This window comes from Aptenodytes forsteri, unplaced genomic scaffold (assembly GCF_000699145.1).
Source record: "Aptenodytes forsteri isolate BGI_AS27 unplaced genomic scaffold, ASM69914v1 Scaffold173, whole genome shotgun sequence".
NCBI lineage: Eukaryota > Metazoa > Chordata > Aves > Sphenisciformes > Spheniscidae > Aptenodytes > Aptenodytes forsteri.
Window position 1 is genome coordinate 734,060 of NW_008794449.1, and position 20,683 is coordinate 754,742.

General features: G+C 46.0%; 1 protein-coding gene across 1 annotated transcript in view; it reads right to left on the reverse strand.

Annotated features, from left to right (window-relative positions):
- Positions 1 to 6,715: 6,715 nt before the first annotated feature.
- The window catches only part of GATA3 (GATA binding protein 3), a gene marked incomplete at its 5' end in the record, with an annotated part of 18,625 nt that continues 4,657 nt past the window's right edge, over positions 6,716 to 20,683 (reverse strand). The window contains 3 exons of the mRNA XM_009290430.1: positions 6,716 to 7,119; positions 13,336 to 13,461; positions 18,982 to 19,127. Coding sequence (XP_009288705.1) covers positions 6,835 to 7,119; positions 13,336 to 13,461; positions 18,982 to 19,127 — 557 coding nt within the window. The remainder of the gene's footprint in view (positions 7,120 to 13,335; positions 13,462 to 18,981; positions 19,128 to 20,683) is intronic.

Genomic DNA, 20,683 nt, shown 5'->3' on the forward strand with positions numbered 1-20,683 from the left:
CCCTGGGTGACTGTTCAGAAATCCATCATAGGTTCAGTCCCTCCTTCCTCATTTTTGGCTTTCCCATGGGTCCTGTTCAATTCCTACTTGAGGATCCTCCTCTCTCCAGGCTCAGCATAATTCTATATTCTCCTCCACTTCCTGTCCCATACTGGTACTTTTAAAAAAAGGTCTATTATGAAGCAGCTGCAATCAAGAATCACAGTTCAGGACCTGTGCCTATTCATTCCTGTTTCCTCAGAGTCCCTAAATATAGTTTAAAATTTATCACAGAATCTATAAATCTGCTCCAGTGCGACTCCGCAGGAAGTAAATTCATCAGCTATCATTTCTGCATGCATGCAGAAAAGGGATGACCTTCTGCAACTGGCTTGAGGTTTTGCGAGTGAGACAACTTCACCTCTTGCAGAGAGGGCTCCTCTGGCCTCCCTGGCCATGGGCAGTCTTAGCATGGGGGGGAAGAAACCAAGAGTCTCAAGAAGCCAAGAGTCATCAACGACCCCTGCATTTACAGCAGTTCATATTGCTTTCACCTGACTTCTTAATTATTCATAATGACCTCAGTTGAGAGAGGAAGCTCTCCTGTGGCTGGTGAATATTAGGGAAGAGTGTAATTGAAAGCAGAATTGGAGCTGAAGGGTTGTATCCTGACCTGGAATAAAGCAACCCAGATCTGCGGAAAGCAGTGCTCCCTGCAGTCAATGGGACCACCTCGATTTACGCGCTGGGTGATTTGTGGCTTAGCGAGAAAAGAGTTATCCAGTCAAGTAGTGTAAGAAGATTAATGTAGTTCTAATACAGAAATAGTTACGCAACTGATTGCACTATAATATTGCAATGCAATATTAATTGGGAACTAAAACAGTTCATGGGCTAAGCCTAAATACGCATGTAGAAGGTCAGCTAATTATCCACGTTAGCATGAACACCAGCCTGCGAGGCTCACAAACAAGCTTTCCCTGAGCATTTCAGTCACTTCTGTCTTCCCAGAGGACAGGTTCTCATGAATTATTTCAGTGCCTCTGGAGTCGACAGTAACCCAGAGTGGAAATGTAAAAGGACAGGTTAAATAACCAGGTGTTTTGTACTTTGAGAGAAAAAAATGAGTTGAGCTTCAGGTCAAAGCCTTAATTTAAACTTATAACAAGGGAAATATACTTCTAAGATAGAGTGATCCAACATCTACCCAGGAGTCTGCATAGCCTCAGGGAATTATGTGAAACAGGTATAAATTTGCTATACATTTGTGTTGTGCCTTGGTTTCTGTAGAGCTGTAGCTTAGATATCCACACAGGCACACACAGAACATCACACAACCAATAAGGACAGACAGGTGACAACAGGCACCCTCCAATTCTCTGGGTCTAGATATACTTACTCACAGGCGTGACACACACCACATTTCCTTTGCTGACAAGGTATGGAGTCCATACCACCGATAAGCACCCATCTATACATGTACACATATTTTTACAGAAGAATGCAACCAAAAAATGCATTAAAAAATAGTATGAAGATTAACAAATCAACCACTGAAATGTTAGGAAACACCAGACTGAATTATTCACTCTCCCTCCACCTCCATTGTTCCTTCTACATATGACAATCACACCAATTTTTTTTTCCTTTGCCTCATTCAGGGCAGAGGGAGGACATTGCCCTTCATGAGCAGTGGACATGTATTTTGCTCACTCCTCGTTCCTGCAGACCTGATGAAGCTGATGGGTTTCCCGTGGTGCTCATCAACGTGCATCCGAGCACTTCACAAGTGATGGATTTATCTTCACAACACATCTTTGAGGAGAGAAGGAGTTGTTATCTGTTCTCCAGATTTGGGGATGGAAGGAAGTGGAAGAAATGAAGCCCTAGATTTGCAGTTCAGGTTGAGAAAAACCCTGTATTTTTAAAGAATTTGGTATTATGCAGCATTAATCCGGGCACAAGATCCCCTGGCGTCAGATACCACTGAGAACACTGAACATTTCTGCAAAGCAGAACTCAGGGTGTGAAATTAGGCATCCCCGAAAGGGAGGATCACACGATTAGTGGCTGTCCCCATGTGACAAGACTGGGCTGAGTTTCCCAATGCCATATAGAACCTCTATGAAAGAAGTAGGGATAAACATGACATTTTTTAAGGTGTAGTTTACAGGTTTTTTCCATAAGAATGTCTTCTGGTCTCTTATCCCAAACACCTCCCAAACGCCAAAAAAGAAAACAGGTTCCCACTAGCCCCTTCATCAACCGCCCAGATTCTTCCCCAGACTACAACCAGTCCTGAGTGAATCAGGAGTCTCGGTGACCAAAAAGGAGTATGAGAGCATGTGGTTTATGGCAATGTGTGCATTAGCAGTAGGAGTGACTCTGGAGGGAAAAAAAAGCTGTGCTGAGGACCCAAAGACCGCAATTTGGGGGGTTGCTTCAGGGTAGTTTTAGTCTGGCCCTGTGGCCTGAGTTCCCATTAGTGTAGCAGCAGATTAGGTGGGGGTCCAAGGAAACCACGTTGCATGAGCCAAGGTAAAATCTCATCACCCTAAGGTGGGACTATTGGGAAATCACTTCAAAAACGCACTGCTAATCTGAACATAAATGCAGGTCTAGATGCATCCTAAGACAACTCATAATTCAAATGCACAGGAAAAAAATAAAGGTTTTGCAGATGGTGTTAATTACAGCATTTCTCATTTCGTCAGCCTTGAAGCATTGAGTTTGGTCATCTTAAAAATGTCCCTTCAATATTGCGTGTATGTCTGTGTGCGCACACGTGTACTGACACAGGACCAATGCAGCTGAAAAGTTAACTAAGGCAGACAAATCAAGGTGGTAACGCTGAAATTAACACTTAGGAGGTCTTGATTCAAGTCTTATTGCATTACTCATTAGGAGTCTTTCCACTGATGGCAATGGACTTTTGCTTGGATCATGGGTAAAATGTAGTTACCAGAGTCACATCAGCACAGCAGCTATTATTCACTCAAATTCCCAGAAGGCATTTTGCCTGCAAAAGGACCACAAGATTTGACCCCACTAATGACTTCCATGGTGTTTTCTACACAATATAGATTATCGAAGTAGAGCCATGACTCAGAGTGCTTTTCTGCTCCAACCTGCCTATCATCAGCTCTTCCCTGCAATTTCAGAAATGAAGAAAGGCAGAGTCGCTGTTCACAAGACGTTTGCCCGAGAACAACAGCTCTTGGCCTTTCCTGTAAAGCAGCTTTTTCCCATGCATTAAAGGGAAGGAAAGAAACAAAAAAACCAAGCAAACAAACAAAACAAAGCAAACAAACCAAAAAACATAACAAAAAAACAAACACGCAAACAAAACCCTTCAAGACATTAAAATTCTGGAATATTTGCTGTGGGAGAAGAAAAGAAAAAAAAAAAACCATAACTGAGGAACTGGTAGACCACTCATGTTAATTTAGCATCTCGGGCACTAATCAGGGGGTATGTGATGTGAGAGATCCTATTCATCCCGCTCCTGGCATCAGAATATAAGATAATTGATGTAAGAACTCTCTAGACAAACTGTATATGTTTCCTAGAGTATATGCAGACAGAGTGTCTGCACTTGTGTCCTTTCCAGGATGCTCGTTCTCTGAGCTGGCCCCAGTCCTGCTTCATCTCACTCAATGCCCCTAAGACCTATGAAACAACATCAGAAGGAATCTACAAGAAGATGTTTCCAGTTTTTAGAAAAAAAAAAAGTTAGAGTGAGAAACTCAGGAGCCAGTTCCCTCTAAAGCAAATGGAAAGATTCGAACACAATAACACACGAGTGCAAAATTCTGCCGTGCAAATCCTCCTCTAATGTTCACCATTATTGAGGTCCTGGAATCAATGTCTTAGTCCAACTGCAATCTGTTGATGAGCAAAAGGAGGGAAAGGTTGTAGCATCACGAATTAAAAAATAATAATCTCTCAAGCTTAATATCAGCAAAGATGATTATTTCCTTTGATTTGTCAGACTAATTGAAAATAGCTTTATAGTTCGCAGATGATTAATTAGGAGCCAACAAGATCTCCATTTGCATCTCAGTAATTCTTCACTCTTTCATTTCGACATTTAGTCTTTATGCTTAAAATATTCATTGAGAAAGCAGAAAGGTGATTAACATAAGATTTTAAATGTGTGCCATTTGTTCTGACTTTTTTTACAGGTTTTTGTCAACAGAGAAAAAAGGAAAGAATATACAACATTACAAAACGGTTACTGCCTGTTCCGCTTACATCTGCTAAATCCTCCTTTACTGTAGACATAGTTTAACTAGGTTCATTTTGAAACAGGGGAGAAAAAGCCCAAATAAAGGTCAATACTCTTCCCCTCCTCCCCAGTTCCCAAATCAAATCACTTTTTGACCTCTGTATAATGATCCTGAAAGTTTTGAAGTGGTCCTTCTTAAATGAAACATCCTTACTCATGTGAGCCATCCTGCAGAAGAAGATGAGACCATGGCACTGTTACCCTCTCCAGTTATCACCCAAGAGAAAGTGGGTTCAGAATAGCATCTGACAGATATGGTGATATTTTTCCATCCACTTGGCACTGAAAGTCAGGAGTACACATATTTCTGGGTGAAGGAACTCAAGTTATTTCATTCCGCATCAAAAAAAATAATAATTCATTTGCAGGTCACGTCTGTTGAGGTTTATAAGTTTGGGGGTTGTTTTTTTGTTTGGGGTTTTTTAAGCATTTTCTCTCCGCCTTGGCAACCTCTGTCTTATCACACCATGCTTAAACCTCCAGCAAATGGAGTGGGGCGATAAGACGTTTAACCCTTTATTTGGAAAGTAAATGCCCAACCCTTATGATAGTATAAAGAAGCTGGAAGAGTAAATACTGAAGATTAAAAGGAGGACTGATTCCTAAGGATTAAACCATCAGAAATCAAATTATAAGAGCCAAACTTTGCTATTAACAATAATAATGTTAATACAAATGGCATTATTTCAAAGAAAACTCTTGCAGGAAGGGGCTGGCTGATGGCCTTTGAATTTTTGGGAATTGTCCTCTGTCTACCATCAAGCCCAGCCTTTTGGAACAGGTTCTGCCCATTCCTCCAAGCACAGGGACAGGGTCTGGTCCATCTTGATTTCACATCAAGATCTCAACTTTAGACCATCAAATTATACCACTGAGTACCCAACGGGGCAGAGCAGAAAGTGCTTTTCCAGCTCCCGTCCAAAGTCGCAGGGTCTTTCCTAGTACCGCCCAAAAAGTAGCCAGGACCATAAGGACCCTGCCATACCTTTGCACTTATCCCAGTCCCGAATTGTCATCGACACAGGTTTGCCACCGTGGTGGCCATGGTTGACTGAGACCAAAAGGGACCCATCCCACGTGGGAGCCCGACATCAGGCGGGGGCAGCGGCTGGGCTGTGGTTCGAGGGGCAGGGAGCACACACCGGACAGTGGGGTTACACTAACATGCAGTCCATTTATTTTTGAGGTTTGTTTTTTTTTTTTTTCCTTTGTTCCGTGGGGTTTTTTTTTCAAGCCACCGCAAACACTGCGTTGGCTGTCAGCATGAGCACAGAGACACACATTCCCGTACCCGTGGTAACTACGTGATTAAATACCACCAAAACAAATTTTAAAAAAAAAGAATTAAGAAAGAAAGAAACATACTCCCTTTCCCACCCCCAAGCACAAAACACTTTTAAGTCAACAGAATTTAATCTAGTTTATTCTCCAAAAAAAAAAAAAAAAAGGAGGAAAAAATATGAAAACAAAACAAAAAAAGCAGGTCTTATCACTAGCAGTAAATAAATTTGTACAACCATTCAGTCTGTATAATAGGATGAAATAAATCTACATCTTTCTTATTTTGGTGCGTTGAATTATACATACAAACAACAATTACAGGAACTTGTTCACAATGCGTATAGACCTGGAGAATGGCTATCTGAAAACCCCTCGTTGGCAATGTCCGCATGTTAACACTGATTGCCTGACACCATTGGTACTTCCTATGTAAAAGGCCCGTGGCCCGAAATGAATGATCTCCCTACAGGTTTTATTTATTTAGTTATTTATTTAATTAGTTAGTTAGTTAATGCATCATCAAAACCATTCTAGCCAGCCCCCTCCCCCTCCCCGGAAATGAAAAAGAAACCGGAAAAAAAAAAACCAACCAAAAAAACCAAAATAAAAATAAAATAAAAGGAGAAGACATGACTGGCAGTTGGTCCATTTGTTCGTAAGACCGCGTTTCCTCTTGGTCTGCATTGTTTGTTTTTCTGGTTTTTAAATTCTCCTCCCGTCCTCTTTTTTTTTTTTCTTTTCCTTTAAAGGGATGCTTTTATATCACCGCTTGCAATCAATGCATTGTAGGGTTAACTTATGGAAAAATCAAATACAGCAGCTGAGCTCTTGGTACTAGACTCATGAGTATTCCTTAATACTTTCCTATGCCGTCACTTTATTTTATTATTTTTTCACAGCACTAGAGATCCTGTCCAATAGGGAATGCAAGTTCTGAATGGCTTATAAACAAATGGTATCCAGATTCAGTGGGTAAGAATACATAGACGCCATAGTGAGTTCCTTTAAAAAGTGGCAAACATCACTTTTTTAAAACTTTTTTTTTTTTTACTTTTTTCTCTTTTTTTCTTTTTTTTTTCCTTTTTTGTGCTTTTTGTAGTTTTTTTCTGGTTTTTTTTTTTTCCTCTCTTATGCCTTCAAATAACATTTTTTTTTTTTTTTAATTCTTTTTTCCCCCTCCCATTTGATTCGGGACGTCAGACCCATAACCACACGCCTGCAAAAATGCAAGTATATAAAGTAAATCTCATTTTGAGACCGTAAGCATTCAGCAGGGGAGTCTCTCGCTAACCCATGGCAGTGACCATACTGGAAGGATGGTGAGGTCCGAAGGAGAGGCTGGATGGAGGATGCATCGGTGTCGGTGTAGTCAGCATGTGGCTGGAGTGACTGAAAGGTGAAATGTGGCTGATGGAGGACATGTGTCTGGAGAGGGCGGCGGGGTTAAAGGAGCTGCTCTTGGGAAAGTCTTCAAGGTTGTCATGGACCTTTTTGCACTTTTTGGATTTGCTAGACATTTTTCGGTTTCTGGTCTGAATTCCTTCTTTCTTCATGGTCAGGGGTCTGTTAATCTAAACAAAAATCAATTATTTTTTTTGTGCTTCCATCCCCTTCTCCCCAAATCACCAGGGGATTCGTGTACCCCGTGCCCGGGCAGTCCCAGGGATGTGCCCAGGACCAGCTGAGCAGCCGGCAGCCCCCCTCCTCCCCTTGTACACCCCACGTGCCACAGCTACACAACCTCTCCCCCCCATCCCAAAATTCAGATCCCACCAGGAAAGCCCAAGTTCGGTTGAAATTTCTGAAGACAAGACGACAGAAAATTGCTGGCAGAGCCTCACGGGAGCAAAACATACCCAAATAACTCACAGCAGCTGAAAAATTTCAGCTATCTGCACATTAGGTAATTGCACCGTGTTTAGGAACAAAACCAATCATTACCACCTTGAAACATTCCCTGCAGACACCATCGCACCCCGAGGCTTCCTGACTGATCTAAAATCATTAGCTGCTGGGATTTCAGCGCTACGAGGGATCTCAAACTTTCACAGCGGCATTAGGGAGTTGAGCAAATTCTTCACAAAAGTGGCAGGTATTTGTCTTATTTTTCTTCTTTCAGAAGACTTTGCTCTGACCATCCTTTCAGGTTTACTGTAGCAGATCCAATTTTATTTCTAAAGCCTTCCAGGTTTTTTTGGGGTGCTGAAACACGTATCTGTGCTGCCCGGCAGAGCATTTTCTACTTGCACGCAGACATATCTATAGGAAACCTAAGCATTATATTCTTCTGCATGGATACAAGCAGCTCCAATGAGCAACCATACACCCGTCAGGGTTGAGAAATGGTAGGAAAAGATCTGTTAGACCTCCTGTAAGAAACTCCTATCGCTGCATAGAGAGCCAGCATCACAACATGCATTAGCACAGGTGCCGTGAAAGCCCCAAAGACCATGCTTGGGCAGGGGTTTATGCATCCAATATCCATAAACATCCTTAAAAATCGGGACTTGGGAGTCTACATGGGGACTTATATAGGTCTTGCACTGGCTCCTCTGCAGAATTTCACCCATAGCAGAAGGCAGGAGAGCCCAGAAACCCCCCAGGGCTGAACACTACTTTTCATAATAAATGTGAGCACATGGCAGTGCTGATGGATATTCTGCAAACTGGAGAAAAGGGGAAAAAAATGGATCCACTATTCACCAAGAACTACTGTCTCAACCCCAGCGAAGGACAATGAAAAGAGATTCCTGCAAGGGTCCTAAGCAGATCTTCATCCGTAAGATCTTAGATCAGTGCAAAGGACAAAGCACTCCCTTCTTCCAGATCACAGCAAAGTTTCTCTTCTTGCTCATCAGCCACTGCTTGGTGCCTTTCCCCACAGTGTGGGGATCATTCACAGATTTCTCTCCCTGGAGAGGCAGGGATACAATAGCTCCCTGTTACACGCGGGGATGGAGGCACGGGGAGAGGAAGGACCAGGCTCATCTGCTCCAGTTTAGGCATCCTAAAGTTCATCATCCCAATCTGAATTAGTGATCCCACGCTCTGCATACCAGCAGTGATGGGAAACTTCACCTCATCCAAAAAATGGGCGAATAAAAGGCTGATTCCTCTACCTCTGGATAAAGGGAGCTGGAGGGAGCAGCCCTGCTTGCTAAAGGTAGGAGGGAGAAAGCTGCCCATGCACAGCCCAACAGCAGCCCTGGGGCAGCAAGAAGCAAAAACCTCAAATGTCACGGGCTTTAAATACAACATCACCCGTCTCCCTGGCTTCCTGTCCTCGCCGAGGGAACAGGGATACACACAAAAGGAAGGCTCTTTGCTCCAGCTGGATGGCTGGGATAGGAAACCTTCTCCTGACTTGTTTTAAGTCAGCCAGCAGGGAGGGACGTGTTGCCCAGGTTCAGAGCCAGGAGGAAGCCCCAAGCGAGCCCCACCAGGCAGCAATGCTAGAGGAGACCTGGAAGTCTCAATCCCTGATGAATCCAGCCCAGTTTTGGAGAGGCACACATGAGCCCCAGGCTCCCCAGCTCCTAATGAGGATTTGCATTGTGACACAAAAGCTCAGGGGCAGCCAGAATTGATTTCCAGGTGAAGCAGCAAGGGTGCAAGTTCAGGAGCTGGCGGTGGCAAACCGACATCAGCCTGCTGCTGGGACTGGGGCTGTGCTGGCTCTTAGAGCAAGCACGGAGTCCTGACCCTGTGTAGCTTGGTGTCGTGTCCTGCAGGACAATGACCACTTCCCCAAAGCAACGTCTCATGTTTCACTCAATCGCTAAGAACAGATTAGCCCAGGCCATGATTTGATGTGAAACTTAAGGATGGGAATACCAGTTTTGCTTAGGATGGTGACAAAGCCATGGCCAGCCCTGCAACTGGGGTCAGAGATGCCATCCAAGCTCTTAGCTGGACACATCATCCTGGTGTATGTGGTCTCACCATCCTAGCAGGTACCTGACCCAAGTGCCAAACAGATAAGGACTCAGACAAATGTCAGGAAGAGTGAGACCAGCACAGTCACAACAGCAAGCTGGAAATTTTTTCCAGTGATTTCAAAGGCCAGTCACAGCAGAGTTGAAGCAATCCCCAAAACATCAAAGCCGTGGACCTGCCTCTGTTTCTGGGGTAGAGAAACAAGAAACCCAGAGGGAAGACCTTGTCCATGAAAATTCATTGTGATAAAAATGACAAACACATGTTAAATTAAAATTAAACCAGCGCAACACATGTATATGAAATTCATTAATTTCAGATGGAGCCAATTAATTATGGGCAGGAATTATGCTCTTTGTTTTATCATATGCAAAATACCAACTGCTCTGCTCTTGGGACGCATAGCCCTGCCTTAGGATATTGTGAAATAGAGGCCTTTTCTGAGGACTTTTACCAAAAACAATGGCAACTCACTCATTTCTATGGGCACAGGCCAGTCTGCTGTGCACCTCCAGCAAGGTACACTCCCACCCATCCCTGAAGTGAGTGAAGGCTCATCCCGCTTCTAAGAAGGACTAAAATAACAAGGACAAGAACCTCACATTCAACAGATCAAATCCAGGGGATAGTCTTCAACATTATGGGTTTGATCTTGCTCTGACTGAAGACAATGGGATTTTGCCATTGACCTCAAAAAGGTCCTGTCACTGAAGCGGATTTATCCTTCAGACATAGTCATTACAATGTTGGGTTAATCTTCCAGGCTGGATGTATCTTAGAAAGCACTCTGGGATGCCACAGGATGAAAGGCACCGTATCAATGTGAAATATTAGTCATTGTTAATACTGGTGTTAATGGAGCCGGCTCTTGTTGAAGTCAGTGGGAGAAATGCCAGCAGCTTCACTAAATGCACCCCAAGACTATTATGATTATTGCTTATAACCTACTGACAAATGGGTTTGCTTAAGCTGTGGGAATCGACAGTAAAACAAACTGATATAGCCCAATGAAAAAAAAAATAGCCTTTTCACTGCAATCATTCCTGGTGTGGACTTAAAAACTGGGTTTCATCTTCAAATCAATCCATTAAAATACCCTAATAATTTGAAGGCCCAAGAAAAAGTCATTAAACCCAAAGAAAAGACATAATAGGAGGGGGATAAAAAAGCAGCCAGGAATTTCCTACAGTCTAGCCTGAGACAGGGTGAAGGCATCTTCCGAGGGGCCAAAGGCCTTCCACTGGCATTGACACAACATCTGTGCAGACACACTCAGCTGCTTGGGAGGGACATGCTGCAATGAGCCTCTCTATTTCTGACACCTCTCCTGATGGAGAACCGATGCAGATAAGACACACAAAGGGAGCAGGACCATAGCCTACACAAACAGGTCTTGCACTTTAACAGACCAGACTAATTTGCACCAGCCAAGAAACCTTGTCCACGTGCAACCACCAAATTTCCTCCCTGCCTTGAGTTGATTAAAGGATGATGCTGGTGCCATTCACCAGGCAGTCAGCACAGCTCCCTAGGTCCTGCCTCCCAGCAGCCAAAAAGAGAAGGCATCTCCGTGAAGCTACCACCGCCTTACCACTGGTCACAAAAAACTCACTCGTATTTGGCTTCTGAAGCACAATGTGGCCGTCACAGTCACAGCCTCTAAAGCCAGTTGGGCTGCAGAATAATGCTCCAATGCTCTGCCATCGTGGACCTTTAAAGCTGAGGGTGATATGTTCAAGGGCTATCGGCTGCGATGTTGCCTGTTCCTCACCACAGTCATTACTAAGCATCATCTTAAAAAAGTAAAAAAAAAAAAAAAAAAGGATCTACCCACTCATAGCCAGATTTTAGTATCCCTGCCTAGTTATATTGCTGCACACAGTATCTCAGTCCTCTAGGGGTTTCATTTAAGCAGGTTCCCTTATGGACTTGCTCATAAGGCAAGATATTACTTGACTTTGGTAAGTAGCTGTGCTGAACCTTTAAGCAGCTGTCGGTGTTTTTAATGACTACGAAAATGGTTCCAATGTGCACAAGGCCTGCCCCATGTCACAAATTTCACAGCTGGATGGGAGTTTGCCTAAACAGTGGATCTAGGGGTCAATTCAGGCCAACGAGGTTCACAGCATCAGTGTGAAAAAGAAAAGGATGTGCTCTTGTAGGAACATTTCTGGAGAACCTCAGCACTCAGACATCATTCTAGACACCTTAGGGGGGTTCCTCCAGTCAGATGTCTACAATGCAGGTAGACACATCGAACTCATCATCCTGCCACCTTTCGTAGTCATGGGGAGAAACTACATTGTCTTCAAGGGTACAAGTCATCTCATCCAAACACAGGCACCTCCATCAGGTCCAATGAATGGCACCTGAGAAGACCCTATTTTCTTCAAAGGGCTTTGCTGGGGTACAGGGGGAGCAGCTCAAGTATAGGTCTCCCTATAGGTCTCCCAAGCTACGTGATTTAAGTCCTACCACCAGTGGCTACAAGGCCAAAATGAAAACAGCACAAGCATAGACCTCTCCAGTGAAACTGGCTGACCTTGCTCCCTTCTTGCCATGGAAATAGCAAACAGAATATTTTCTTGTGATGTTCTGAGAGCTTTCACTCCAGGTCCAACCCCTTTGTTTGCAGTGATCACACTGAGAGTTTGACGACAAGCTTTGCTTGCTACATAGGACTCAAAACGTGCTGAGACGCCTGCCCACTAAAGGGTAAACACGTTTTCCTTTTTTCCAGGAGAGATGCCTCTCACAGAACAGGTGAAAAATTAGCCTGGCTGGGTCGGGTTTTTTCTACTTAATCCAAACTTGTTTACTCATCCCAAGAAACCAAAGAGCTTGAAATAACAAATGGAAGGGACTGAGACACCACAAGCGTTGGGTGCCCCATGAAACCCTATCCGTCTTTGATGTGTTTGCGTGGGTGGACGTGAGGGCAAAATGTAGCCCGAGATTTCTAAGTCAAACATAAAGCAAACGACCACTAGAAAAAAAAATAAAAGTGATATCAAAGCAGAGAAATTGAAAGTATTTTCCTTCTTCTGACATAATAATTATTCTAATGCCACATGTGGAATGAGAATAACAGGAGCAGCCTTAAGGCTCCTTTATTAGCAATATTATTCCGTAGAAGACTTTTCGGATCCCTTTAGCTCTTTCCCTGGGGCACATATCCCTGGTTCCTGCAAGCTGGCTTTGCATGGAGATATTAGATTAAATCTGCCAGCCATTTCATTTCATTTTTCCTTCCTTTCCATGACAGATGCTTTAAAATTCACGTCACAGGTTGAGCAGACTCTGCAACCCGCTAACTAAATCATGTCCTTTTTGGTTTAGGAATCACTTGCGTCAACCGGGGCAAACACAAGACCTAAATAAATCATCTTTGGGGATGGGTGGAGTGACCGGACAAAGGCAGCCACAAACCCAAGAAAGATCTAAATAGTTGCTGGCATATTTTGCTTTTTTTTCCAGAGTTTGTATTTGCTTGAGGAACCAAGCTACGCATAGAAGGGGTATCGGCTTGCAGGACGGCATGTTGTCTTTTCCAACACACTGAGCCCAATCAGCAGCGGATAATGTCTCTGTGTTGATCCACTCCTCCTTTCTTGGCTCAGCCGTGGGAAAGCTTTAACATCACCCATGGACAGCCCTGTCTTATACCTCCCCAAGTCAAATCAGCTACGTTTGAGGGGATGCCGACTCATGGCTACAACCCCCAAGGTCCCCAAAGGGATAACAGAGGTCTCAGCACCGCCCGAGACTGGAAATCCTTAAGTCAAGGAAGAGTTTGGACCATCCCGCACCAAAACTGAGGCCCCATTATTGAGCGTTACAGTCACACTTACATTGTGCAGCTTGTAGTAGAGCCCGCAGGCATTACAGACAGGATCACCGTTGGCATTTCTCCTCCACAGGGTGGTAGTGGTGGTCTGACAGTTCGCACAGGACGTGCCCGCCCTCCTGGCTGCAGACTGCAAGAAGGAGGGGGAGAGACAGGGGAAGGGAAGGAGAGGGAGAGAAAAGCACCCGTGTTAAAAAAAAAAGAAAAAGATGCAATCAGGAAAATTGCTGAGAAAGAAAACATCAACCCTGCAAGACTGACGCACATCGGCAGAGGCCTCCAGAAACTGGCTTGTGAGAACAAATAATAATTCTGAAAAAAATCCCCGAGGTACTTTAATCTCAAATTATATACGAACTGAATCAGGTGCCAAAGGGCATCCTAAAAGTGAGTGCTAAACCTCTGATAGAACTCATCAAAATTAGCAGCACTGGCACAGCCCGTTCCAGAGGGGAAAATATTATTTAAATGCCAACATGTCTTTCCATCTTAATTCTCTCAGACCCCCCAGGGGTCTAATTCTGCAGTCAGGGCCTGAACCAACAATTGCCGGAGTCAACGGCATGAGTCACGCCGGCTCCAGCGAGCACCGGGTGAGACCCGCGCTGAGCTTGGTGGGCAGCTGCTCACCGGGTCCGACCGCAAGCACAGCCCGGTCCCATAAATTCAGCTCAGCTTCAAAGGATACAGGCTCCAGATCGGAAATAACACTGTGGCAAAGAGCGAGAATCCCAACTTTTTAATTGCATCCTTTTGCAGCCTAAACCTTCATGTTTATTTAACGATTGGTAATGAGCCTGAAAGAAGAATTTACCATTTCATAAAGGGGGAGGGACAAGAGAAAAGTCTACGTGTCAAGGTGTATAAAGAAGCTTTTTTGTTGGCTGCGATAATGATTTAGCAAAGCCAAGTTTAGCAAAGTCGCTCCTCTTTCACATGCATGAATTCGTGCCTACCATTTAAAAACTGTAACTTTAGCAAACAAATTGTCCTTCTGCCACTGAAGGAGGAAAAGGAGTTTGCAGACTCCTATGTGAATGCGTATGCATGTTTGCCTGTGTGCAAGTGCCTACAGCTCCTAAAAAAAGACCTTTAGATCCCCGTCCTATCTCTTCTTCATCAATATGACACAGTCCCAGAGCTCTGATTTCATCCCGATGCGTTGCTTTCAATGGGACTGCTCATGTGCTTAAAGTTAAAACATGTGCTTAAGCGATTTGCCAGATCATAGCAATGCTTGGCACCTTGCAGAACTGAGCCTTTAATGCTCTCTTTTGTGCTCTTACTGTTTCAAATTTACCCCTCACCCCACACAGCCGCACATTGCAGCACATCCAACATTTAAAAAAAAATACCACATCTTTGGATACCGTACAACAAACCCAAAATGCAAACATGGACACTGGCACAGCACTAGCATTAATACCAACTCTTGTTAGGTCATGTTGCAATTTTAATCATAATTGAATGTGGCGTAGGTAGAGAGAGGACGGGTTGGTTTTGTTTTAGATAGAGTAGGAATTTTTTTGCTTAATTAGACAAAAAGGACTGTCTAAAATATAAATAATACAATGTCCATGAGCATTAGGAAGCATCACAGAGAGCCTGATCTGACAGCAAGGGGCCCTCACCGGCTGCCTGTGGGGACAGTTCCATTTTGCCTGACCATAAACCACACTGAAACGAGCCGATCTCAAGCCCGATGAGGCCTCTAGCTGACTTCTCCGTGCAGATGACATGCAGGAGCTGGGAACGGCACACGGGTCTTTGGTTGCAAAAATCCCAGTGCCGGCAGGAGAAGCTGAAGCATCCCACCACGAACGGCAGAGCCCCCAACAGATGTGCGCACACACGCCTCGGTCCTGTCCTCCTCTGGACCATGCCACAGCCCCAAATTTGGTTCCCATCAAAATCAACGGGTTAATACGTGTGCTTCAAATGCAGCATGGACACAACAGCTTGCAGAGCCGGGCTCTCATCGAGACCCGGGGGCCGAGTCTGCAGGTCTCTGCCCCTCCAGCTCCCACCGGCCGGCATGGGTGGCTCAGGAGCTGGATTGAGTCTCTCGGTGGCAGCTTTGCCCTTATCAGACCCAAAAATCAAGCACAAGGAAATTTCTAAAAACCAGCGATATTTGACTCAGCCCACACAGGGGAAACATCCCCTTTGAAGATATTTGGGGTTTCTACACAGCGCTCACCGTAATTTCTCTTACGGTAAGTGCATTTAAAAGACACGCCTGGTCACCACCTTGCTACCTTCAGACAAACTCTGACATTAAATAAACAAATAAATCACAACATCCACTATCTTCTCTAAAACCTTTTCCATCTGCCGCATTTCCCCTACAAAAATTCAGCGTTGTTAGCCGAATATTTTACACTCTGTGCTCTTTCGGTCCCAGACTGTACCTTTCATGCTGTACCAACTTATACCGGAGACACCGGCAGTGGGCAGGAAACAATGAATAATAACGCTATTGTAAAAGCTCCCAGCATTGGCATCCACTGACGCTGATCACCGACCCGAGCCTGACCATGTAAGTAATGGGATGACTAATAGGGTGCCCCATATCATCTGTAGGACCAGACCCCATGGCCCAATTGCATGTGAGCGAGGGCACAACTTCAGAAGCGCTGGCAGTGATGAGAAGGTGGAATTGAGGATGGTGCAGGAGGAACCAAGCACTGATAAAAATGCTTCATTAAAGAGGCATTTTCGGTGTCTGGATTTACATGGGGTACCCAGAAAGCTGCAAGCATCAGCTTCCTAAAAAAAGACTGCACGTGGATGGGTCTTCTGAGAAATTGGCTATAATCCTTCCTGGACACAGAAATGGAGAGCTCTGTATCCACACGGGCAGGGAAAGGAAGAAAATCCAAAGGTTTTATCTCAGCAACATCAGTGACGGGGCTGCCGCTGGCTTTGACAGGGACAGGAACGGTCTCCAAGGGGCTGTAGACCTTTTAAGCAGAGCGGTGGCGTGGTACCACCTGCCCGTTCCTGATGCCCCTGCCAACATCTCCAGATCTTCCACCTTCCCCACAAAGCTGACCTGTTTGAGCCCCCTCGACCGGCAAGGCTCCATCCATCTCCCCTAAAGGAAGCCCTTACAAAGACGCCCATTAAATTTAATAAGGCTTTGTCTGGGTTCTCAGCATCTAAGGATTTATTTGCCTTCTCTCTCCAACCCATCGGAGTCCTTTCATTAGTTTCAGCGTGCCTGGGATCAGAGCCTACAAAACCAGCCCAAGGTCACGCAGGAAACTCGCGGCAGAGGGAGAGGAGCACACGCTGGATCCCCACCCTGAGCCTCCACACACACTCCACCTTCCCCAGCCCGCTCGCCTTCACAAGTCAGGAAAGATGAAGTCAAGCCACGGCACACACACATCTGCATCCATGCACACGAAACGCGAACGCGGGCCCAGCTTTGGTGCCTTCTGATTTTTTTTTTTTTTTTGAGGTTAGCAAGGGAAATAAATATAGAGGTAAACAGCGTTAGAAATGTTTCTCCTTTTTTTTTCCCAGGCAGTGCTGGAGAAAAAAAATATATAGAAAAACCAAAAGTTCCCATTTAGCAGAGGCCGTATTCAAAGAATGGGAACTTTTTTGTAACTTAAACTTTAACTAAAATGCCCAAGGTTGGAGCGATTATGCAAGACAAGGTCTCTCTCTACTTTTTTTCCTTCTTTCTCTTCCCCCCCCCCCCCCCCCCACTTTTTTTTATTTTTTTTTTTTTATTTATTTTTTTTTTTTTTTTTTATATCAAGTAAAGAGGGTGACTCGGGACATTCTTTTGTGGTTCCATCAGACACTTTTTGAAAGCTCTCCCCCCCTTTCCAGCCGCTTTCCTATTCTGCCTCCCCCTCCGCTTGTTTGGATATGCTCAAGCTCCTGTGTGTTTGGGCTGGGGAAACAGAGCTGTTGTTTAGGAGTTATCTCCAGGGCTCAGATATCCGGCAGCTTTTTCCTAGGAAGTTAACTTTACACATAAAGAGAGAACGAGGAAAAAAAAAAATAAAAAAGAAAATGAGGTGTGTGTGTTTAAGACAGAAGGGCCGGGGGGAGGAGGAGAAGAGAACAAGAGAGCTGCTCAAAAAAAATTAAAAATCCCAGCCCGCACTTCCCTCCCTAGAAAGCTTTTCCTTTTTTCTAACAAGGCTATGAAAGACGAGGGAGACCAACATTTTCCTAGACGGGAAAGGCCCAGGGGAAGGCACAGAGAGGTTTCACCCGCAGGAAGTTTGGGGGTAGATGAGCAAATCTGCATCTTCCCCAAAACCCACATGGCCGGACAGAGCCGACACCGCTGCCCCTCACAGAATAACCCCTCCCGGGGCTGTATCCTGCAAACGCTTCCCAGCGCCTGTGGGAATAACACCGGTCCAATTTTACGGGCATCTCACGGGTGAGGAAGCTCAATCCGTGTCTAAGAGTTGCAGGACCAAGGCCGTGAGCACCTTCACGGGGAACACGAGGCCAATGAACCACCCCCTGCCTGCCTGCAGGATCCGGCCGTGCCGGGCACAAGCCTCACGCAACCAGCCGGATCCGTCCATCAGCTCAGAAACTCCGCGGAGAGGCGAGAGCCACTTTTCCTCTTCATTTTGAGCTGCCCCCAGGAGCCCGTCCACATCTTTAATCCTAACGAAACCAAACGTGCCTCGATTCGAAACATTCAATAACTTCCCAAGCAGGGAACATATTTTTTTTCCCCCCGCTTGGTATATTTTTTCCCCTTGTGGTTTGCCTGATTATTTGCCAAATACACTTCAACGCATTTATTAGCCATGCCCACAGCTTCCAGACCTTTTTGTGGCTTCCAGGGAAATTCGTAAATAGATCGCTGGGGATGCTGTAACGTATTGCGTGTACGTAATACAGTTGTGAGGCTTGCAACTATTATTTTAAATATTTACCCGCGCTTTTCACTTTCCTCCAACTTCTGTGGTCCCGGGCACACGCTCCGCCTTGCACACTCACCACGCTTTGCCATCCCCTGCCTTGTGTCCTCGCTCACAGCGACTCAGAGGGGAATGACACAATTTGGGACCCACACAGCTCAGGTACAAATGACCACACCAGATTCAGCTGGCACCAGGAGCATCAGTCAAGCGCTTTGCAAGACCAACCGGTGCCCCAGTGGCACCAGCTATGGTGACCGGTACCCAGCTTGGGTCCCCACTCCACGACACCGACAGCCAAGGGGGATGGAGACACACTTGGGAAGGGGAGGACAGCAGTGTGGAGATCCCAGGAGAAATCCCGTTCTCCTGATAATCTCTTTGGTCACTAGGAAATGATTACTCTGCCCTTAGCCCCTGGAAAGAGCCACTGTCCCTGGGTCACCATCCAGAAGCACTGTGCAGAGGCATCTGCCCCATTGCAACCTGGGAGAAAACTCCGTTCTGGTTTGCAAGAAGCCCTGGATCTTGATTTTTTAACCTATTTTGCAGTTTGCAAGAGGACCAGACAACTGAGGCCCACAGCGGCTGGAAGCATCTCTCCGAGCTTCCCCTCCTCCCAGCCCTCTGATGCGGTGGGACCAGATTTTGGAGCTGGCTGAGCTTCCCTGTCCATCCCGAGCTGCAGACAAGAAGCAAAAGTGGCAGAAGAGGGAAAAGAAAGAATAAAAAAGGAGACTCACCAGCCTTCTCTTGGGCTTGATCAGGGGCCGGTTCTGCCCGTTCATTTTGTGATAGAGTCCACAGGCATTACACAAATAGTGCCCGGTGCCGTCTCTTCTCCACAGAGGGGTTGAGGTAGCCCCACAATTTACACACTCCCTGCCTTCTGGAAACAAGAGAGCACATAGTTCACTTAGGGAAAGCGGAGGTAAAAGGGGCTGAGGAAAGCCCCCCCAAAAAAACCCCACCCCCCCCCGAGAGACCCAGCCATGCCAGACCCTGCCAGTCCTCTCCAAGCTCAGGATGTCCGAGCCGGGCTGAGTGACATCCCTGGCGCAGGCTGGGGAGACTCTGGTGGGGCCTGATCCTGTCCCCCTCACCAGCACCACCCTGCAGGCAGCATCAGGCCTGTGTCCCAGCAGCAGGGAAGAGGGATGGTGACAGTGACAACCTGAACCCCATGGTGGCTTGAGGGGCTCCCTGGAGAAGCTCTCACCCCTTCCGCAGGTCCCTCCTTTGGGGGGGGCTGACAATTCCCCCTCACCTCTGGATTAGGGGCTTCTACAGCCCTCCAGACCCCATGTTGCTATATGGACCAGACAAACCTTGGCAGGCTTTGCAAGGAGCCTCCAACCCTCCCCCCCCAAGATGGATAGATACCAAATTTGAGTCCATGCCCCCCTTTCCTATGTGTATGAGGACCCCAGAGTCACTCCTTGAGCACTGCCCCAGCTCCCAGGGGGGTGCCTGAGCCTGGGGGGGGGCTCTTCCTTTGGCCTCAGGTCAAACCACATCAAGGACCCCCAAAATAATCACAGATCAACAACCAGAACACTTCCCCGGCCCCAGCCAATACACAACCACTCAGCCAATATCTGCTATCGATTAATTTGCAATTAAGGTTCCACCACCCAACTTGCTTGCACCCCGTCTGCAGCCTGACGGTCCGTCCCCGATATTTGGGATCCCAAACAGCCCCGAGCCTGCCTAAACCCTGAGATTAAGGTCCTTCCCTCCTTCTTCGCCTCCTTTTTGGCACCTCTCTATCCTCTCCCCGGCTATTGGGAGGGTTCTTCCCTAGCCCACCTGCTCCCAGCTTGGTGGATGGAATTGGGGGGGGGGTGCGGGCGTGCCTCACAGCTACTTTCAGAGGGTTGAGTGTTTTTTTGTTGGGGGTTTGGTTTGTTGGGTGTTTTTTTTTTTTTTTTTTTTTTTTTTTTCTTGCACCTAATGACACTCCCAGCCCATCTGAGAGCAACAGAAGACCTCAGCCGGCCGGAGCAGAGCTAACTCAGCACAGAGCTGGCTCCCCGCTGCCCCAGCCCGCGCTGCGTTCGAGCAAGAGGCATCCGCGCCCCAAACACAAACGGCAACCGTTTTTCCAGAGCCTTTGCGCTAAACCCCTCTCCTCTCACCCCCCCAACAAAAAAAAATTAAAAGACATTTGCAGCCGTTTCTCCCTCTTTCATCCTGCAAAAACACCCCCTCCCTCCTTTTCCTCCAGCACTAACCCCCTTTGTCTGCGAGCTTCCCAGCTTGCTAAAATCAACTTTAAAAAAAAAAAAGACAAAAAAAGAAAAAAAAAAAAATAGGTGTTGCTCCTGGGGTTGGTTTATCACGAACCGCAGATGTCTCTCTAGAAGGTAAAGTAACAGAAAGTGGCAAAAGGAAAACAAGAGGCGGGGTAGGGGTGAGTGGGGGTGGGCAAGACGGTTTGAAAAT